At 36.7% G+C, this 7003-nt stretch overlaps 1 protein-coding gene across 3 annotated transcripts in view; it reads left to right on the forward strand.

The window, feature by feature from the left end:
• LOC142152871 (protocadherin-10-like) overlaps positions 1 to 6732 on the forward strand; it is a 60597-nt gene extending 53865 nt beyond the window's left edge. For 2 of the 3 annotated variants that reach the window (XM_075209907.1, XM_075209908.1), the window contains exon 4: positions 5566 to 6732. In XM_075209907.1, coding sequence (XP_075066008.1) covers positions 5566 to 5822 — 257 coding nt within the window. In that variant the 3' untranslated portion in view covers positions 5823 to 6732. The remainder of the gene's footprint in view (positions 1 to 5565) is intronic. The other variant, XM_075209909.1, reaches the window with a different exon arrangement.
• The last annotated feature ends 271 nt before the right edge of the window (positions 6733 to 7003 follow it).

A 7003-nucleotide genomic window follows, 5' to 3' on the forward strand; every position in this document is an offset into this window, starting at 1 on the left:
ATAATGTCACACTTTTTTCCGCCTCTAATGTGACCTTGCAACCAACACAATTCAAGTGAAAAACAATATGTTTTAGCAAAAACCAAGTCAAATGAAAAAAATATACAGCACATTGGTTGCATAAGTGTGCAAACCCCCCAACTAAGCTTTTAATATAACATTGAATCTTTTTTAATAAATCTTTTTCAAGTATCCACACCTGGACTTTGCAATCATACCCCACTGTTTCATGCAAAAAAGTTCAAGGTCCATCAAACTGCGAGGGGTTCTCCTATGCACAGTTCTCTTTAGGTCATTCCTCAGGTTTTCAATGGGATTGAGGTTTGGGCTCTGATTGGGCCATTCCAAGGCTTTGATGTTCCTCTGCTGAAGCCATACATTGCTTTGGATCATTATCATGTTGGAAGGTGAACTTCATCTTCAGCTTTCTGACAGAGGCCAGCAGGTTTCGTGCCAAAACATCTTGATATTTGGAGCTATTCATTATGCTCTCAATCATGACTTGATCCCTTGTCCTAGCTTGAGAGAATCAACACCAAAGCATGATGCTGCCACCACCATACTTCACAGTAGCCAAACATATCTTTTAGAATAAAGGCCAAAAAGTCCAGCCTTTGTCTCATCAGACCATACAACATTTTCCCATATTGATTGAATATATGGTTGAATGTATTTTTTTGTATAACGTAGATGGGCTAAAAATATTTTTTGTTCTATGAAAAATAAGGTCCAGCCATGTGCAGAATATAGGAGACTGTTGTCACATGCAGGGAATGACAACTTCCTTTAAACAATGATATCCTGTAGATGGTTTAAAAGCTCCTTGTGGATCATGGCTTTCTCAATAGGATGTAACCAAGTAAGCCGCAAGGAAATCCTACAGGAACAGCTCATCTTTATTTGTGGTTAATCACAATCACTTTCATTGCTGGCAGGTGTATGCTAATTATCTTTAAACATGGTTTTGAATGTGATTGGGTAACTCTGAACACAGCTACAGTCCCATTAAGAATGTGCATAATCAGGACAATGAAGTTTATTTATTTCCACTTCTTTTTCCTAAAATTGTCTTTTAGTTGTTTCATTTGATTTTTGTTGGTTACAAGGTCACATTAAAGATGGAAACATTTCTGACATGATTTATCTTGATTTAATGTTTTTCATCACAAACAGCTGCAATTTCAATAAGGTGCAGTTTTTTTTATATCCATTGTATGTTATGATTGAACATTTACTATGGTGTCATTATTACAGGGGTTATCCTGTTTGTAGCAGGTCACCAAATGTTTCCTGCAGCCAATTGTCAGATTGTGCTGTTTATGTCAGTGTAGCTGCAGCAGCAATGCCCGGATCTATATTAGGACTAGGATTGTCGTAAAATGTAAATCCAAACTTGGCACAGCTCATGGCATAGGAGGACTCAATTTGCCCACTCTAATTCATAGGTCAGAATAGTAGGCTACTGTCATGATTATAGCCTAATCAGGATTATTAGAAAAAATATATATTTATGTGGTCACGATCAATCTGAAATTGCTTTAAGCATGATTTCCAGCAAATCACTGGCTGTAGACAAACACTAGTTTAATGTATTCTGATGTATGATTCAGAAGCCTGATTTATGTTACCTGACCTTGATTGTTCATTCTGAGATGCTTGATGTTACAGATGGGCAGTCAACACTTTTGTTTATTGCCCAGTCCATAGATCATAAAAGCTTGAAATTCCTTTAACTATAACTATATTCGGGTTCATTCCAAGTTCAGTGTATAATCCTTATGGGAAATAATGAATCAAAGCAATACTTTCCATTACCCATGTTTGAAGACCACTGTATAAATTGGTAAATCTGAAAGAGAGAGATAATGTATCTCCCCAAGGAATCATTTTTCATATGCATATGTGTGGAAAATCATGCCATCTTTAGTGGAATTAATGCCATATTGTTAGGAAATCTCAGGAATAAAGAGGTTATGTTGTAGTAAATAATGTCATGGAGTTTATTGCAGTATCAAGAGCAGACAGGAAAAGCCCAATCTCTGATGTAATGCTGAGGATGAGCAATTAGAATCATACAATAATATCACAGTCTTTTGTTGTTAAACAATATATCTGAAGAAATGCTGGTGCAGGTTTACACATACCGAGACAATGCAAGAAATATGAACAATGTCAATGAAGAAATGCTGGTGTAGGTTTATATAGCCTGAGGCAATGCAAGATATAAACAATGTATCTGAAGAGATGCTAGTGCAGATTTACAAAGAGACCAGTAATCACTGCGAAGACCCACAAGAGAGCAATAGGTAGTCACCACAGTCCATATCTGAGGATTCTTAGCTGTGCTATATATAAATAACGTGTAGATGCAGACCAGAAAACAGGAGCCAGGAAGTAGCAAACTTGTGTGATGCAAACCAGGTAATAGGAGACAAATATAAGCAGAGCTAGGAATCAACAGACTTGTATGATGCAATCCAGGTATCAGGAAACAAATGAATGCAGAGTCAAGAACAACAAGGAAAAAAATAGAACACAGGTAGAAGAACTAAGAGCCTAGTGTATCTAACACAATCATACGCAATGAGTGCATGACAGGTTAGGGTTTAAATAGTGGAGTCTTCCGATGACAGAGGAAGACACAGCTGAAGAGCATAGCAGATCTGATTACCCAGCACGATGCAACACTTATATCTCTAGTATGTTCTAGAAGAGAGTTATAATATATTTGTTTAAACCATTACTAGAGATCTTCATGGACAAAGGGCAATAAAACGGTTGTAAAACAGTACACCTGTTGCAGAGGAGGGGGAGTTTGCTTTCTTGTTAGGTGCAAGGATTCAATCCTACATTGATCATACAGTACAGTGAATTCAGTTGCAAAAGTATGGAGCAAATCCCAGTGCCGGATCACAGGGCAGCTTCATACATTGGGAAGAGTGTAAGAGAAAGTGTTAAATCTGCACTCAGGAATTTTTATTGATTTAAAGCCCAGAGTACTCATTGAAACCATCTGAAAGCCTGATGTGGTTCTTAGTCATAGGGATATTTGTTTGTACACAGGTGTTCCATATATTCCTGAGCAGTATGTCCATTAATAAGATTACTTCTACTCATGAACCTGTTAATTAACATGCAAATGAAGACACGATGAAAAAAGACATTTAATAAAGTACAAAAAAACCTAGCACCAAAGTGACACGTCACTGTGGAATATACAAAATATTGAACAACATAAAAAAATAGTATATGCAATACAGTATAGCATACACAATATCAAAGAAATTTGGCAGTATCAAAATCACAAAGCTCTATGTGCAATAGACAGTGAGTGCATTATTTAATTTGTTAATTGGAAGATAAATGTAATGTACCATATGGCATGTATACAAAATATCCAATAAGTGAAATAACTAGAACTCACACAATTTAATCATAACACTGGGGAACAAAATGAGCTCACACTCAATCTCCGGTTTAAATATTGTTTTCCATTAAGCAGCTAAACTAAGTGGTTGAGCAGAGAGGACTGCTTAAATGTGTTTGGCCAGACACCAGATTTGTTTTAATTGTGCTTACATTCAAGACTAAGGGGTATATTTATTAAACTGTGGGTTTGGAAAATAGAGATGTTGCTTATAGCAACCAATCAGATTCTTGTTAACATTTATTTAGTACATTCTACAATACGACAGCTAGAATCTCATTGGTTGCTATAGGCAACATCTACACTCTTTCAAATCCATAATTTAGTAACTATACCCCTAAGGGTATATTTATCATCGGTCGAACCACCGTGTGGCCAGCAAAAATGTGTTTTTTTTCCACCGACGTTGAAGCTTCGCCCTATACATCTTTTGCTGGAGGTAAGCTTGTTTACCAAAAAACCCTATTACCAAGGATGGCGATACCAGAAGAAAATTAATGGAAAATGCTTTATTGTGTGAATATAAAAAAATTTTCATTGAGAAATATAAATGATTATTTTTATTTTTTTTACATATTTTTATCTATTTTTTTTACAATTATTATTATATATATATTTTTTAATAAGCAAAAACTGAAAGCCCAAATCTAGCCGCAGACTGACCCTCACGCTCCAGGCCAGTATCACCGAGGCAGCTGAGTATGACTGATTTTTACCACCTCAAAGTCATAATTAAATTGTAAAATTAAGAGAAAAATAACGAAGAACCCAATTTATAAGGTATAATAAATATAACATTCATAACTTTTACAAATTTTAAAATTTTTGTCCTTTAAATCCCAATTATTAAGACCAGTTTAGACCCAAACCATTTTCTTTTCTTATAAAGTAGTCGCTGATGCTTGATCCCTGACAACTAATTTTACCGTGCTCACCAAGTCATCCACTAAACCAGGCGAGCTCCACCCAATGAAATTGCAGTATCAGGCACATTTCAATAGCTAGCCCACATTTATCATTAAAAGCCCTGATCCATCTAAAGGAGCTAATACTTTCCTCTATACAGTCTCCTTATCTTCCAAACTGTGAGCTTATAACTACCAATGGGGCATTTTATTTTTGCATTTTTTTCACTGTGCAGTGAGCAAAATATGCAATAAACAATTTATCCTTATATACCACCCAAATATGCTCACAGTTCAGCCAAAATCTGTGTCCGCAAACTATATCTGACAAAATTTCCAGGTGAAAACTGGTAGACATTTGAATTTATTTACCCCTGACCCTAACAACATATAATATATAATAATGCAATCTTACTTATAATGTAAGCTCTCTAATGAGCAGGGTCCTTCATATTCTTTGTTTTCATGTCTGCATTTATTTTGTCTGCCTTGTATGTCCTTGTTTTATGTGTACTGTTTTATGTATGTCCTTGTTTCCCTACTGTATGGCGCTGAGGAGCTCTGTGGCACCTTACATACCTATGATAATAATAATAATAATAATAATCTTAGCATGCATAACCTAAGGTGAAGTACAAAAACACACATCACTAATGCATAGTGTTCTGTTTAATGCTTTGCTGTGCTATTGATAACCTTCTCAAATGACACCCATAAGTTAATTATTGCAGGCTTATTTAATAGAAGAGTTTGACAATGCTGAAGGATGCTCAGTAAAGCTTGTAAAGCTTCCATCATTATATTATTTGGTTTCATAATCAGCTAATTATTTTTGATTTGCCATATGAGGAACTAGACCACAGTGGCCTACTCTCCAGGAATGTCCGGGAGACTCTTGAATTTCTGGGAGTCCTCCCGGACTCCCGGGAAAGCAGATCTACCTCCCAGACCCCGGCTGTTCGGTAAATGAAATGGAAGGGGCAGGGCTTAGTGACGCGATTCACCGATCCCCACCCCCACACACCCATCTGCCTCCCGGTCCTCCTGGAAAGCGAATTGGACTAGATAGATTCAGTTGCTATCACTTTAGGTTTTAGGGTAGAGTGGAGGTCAGTTACAAAAGTTGCCTTAGATTTGACATGCTCAACTAGAATATCAATGACGCTTTAAATACAACATTTTTATTTTATGTGATGATCTGTCTTTAAGTTAAGTATTTTTCTTTGTCCACAGACATAAAAAAGACGCCTCCGACATCAAACGGCGTTTGGAGTCCCAAGTATGGTGTACCGTTTCAGCAACATGTGCCAACACTGGACTATCAACATAATGTTTACATACCCGGGACGCCCACGCTACTGGCCAACAAGCAGGGGCTTTATAGGGAATATGAGGAGAAAAACAGTTTTTCCACCTTCGGAAAGAAGAGGAAAATAACTTCTTGTTGCGACGTCAATGATGACATGATCATTAACAATGACCTGAAATGATCAGGATTCCAGTGTGACCACCACTATATAAGACATAGAGGAGATGCTACATTTTGAGCAGACTGGGACCTCAGTGGTTAACAAACAAGGTCATTACTATGCCAAGAACGCTGTCTCAACCAACCTACCTGACGTCTGTTTGTGTGTGATAATTCTGAAGACACAAACTGCGACAGTTCCCCATCTATAATGTGCCATGGGACAAGGAGATCTAAAATTAATCTGTAACACTTAAAAAGATAGTACACCATAGGTGAGGTAATAATGGCGCAAACTAAAAGTACACAGAGACAATGAAAATAAATGACGGTGAAGCAGTGTGTTGAGTAAATGGGCAGAATGCAATTTCATTCGGTAAAACAGATTCAATGTTAGTGAGAATGAAAGTCGCTTGTGTGTAAAAAGCAATTTTCTCTATCTGCAGTCAAGCGAAATACTTCCTTCAGGACTGGAGTGAATGAGAGGACATCCTTTCTGAAATGTCATTTTGAGTTTCAGCCTTTGGCAATTTCCATTTAGTGACAGTTCTGTCTTTCATTGTTAATATGTGACTGTACCCAGTGAATATATACATTTCTTTGTCGGATCTGTGTGCCTGTTTTGCTGAGCGAACGGAGGGTGTGTGAAGTCGTATCTGCATATAGGGAATAATAAGCTGAACACATTGATTGCCACTACATATGGGAAATAAATAAATAAATCCCCGATGGCCAAACACATGTAAATATATGTATATGCTATTTTTGAAATAACAGTTGTATTAAAGAGCACTGCACTCACTGTGATATTTAATGTTAATATGCAAAATAATATTTTTTTAACCTTTTTTTCTCCCAGGAGAGGACACAGTCAAGGATTGAAATTAAATGCAAATGAAAAGGTCAGCAGTGTAATTATACAGTTAAATACACATATTTTGTGCCTGTGCAGATTTTTTCAAGTTAAATTACTTCACTGTTTTTAATTTACTTTTCAAATCATGAAAATGCACATTGTGAACTCTGACTTCTAGTGGGGAGGGTTGGGGGCTGTCAATGACATCAATACATCTGGCTGTACTTGCTTTAAATAGTATAGTATTCTGCTTACAGACATAGACAGCATAATGTTTCTGTCTGCCACAGTCCCTACTTTAGCATCATCATTGTTGTATACCTGATGTAGGGACTGTTTTAACCCTG

The sequence above is a fragment of the Mixophyes fleayi genome, chromosome 4 (genome assembly GCF_038048845.1).
Source record: "Mixophyes fleayi isolate aMixFle1 chromosome 4, aMixFle1.hap1, whole genome shotgun sequence".
In the NCBI taxonomy this organism is placed as follows: domain Eukaryota; kingdom Metazoa; phylum Chordata; class Amphibia; order Anura; family Limnodynastidae; genus Mixophyes; species Mixophyes fleayi.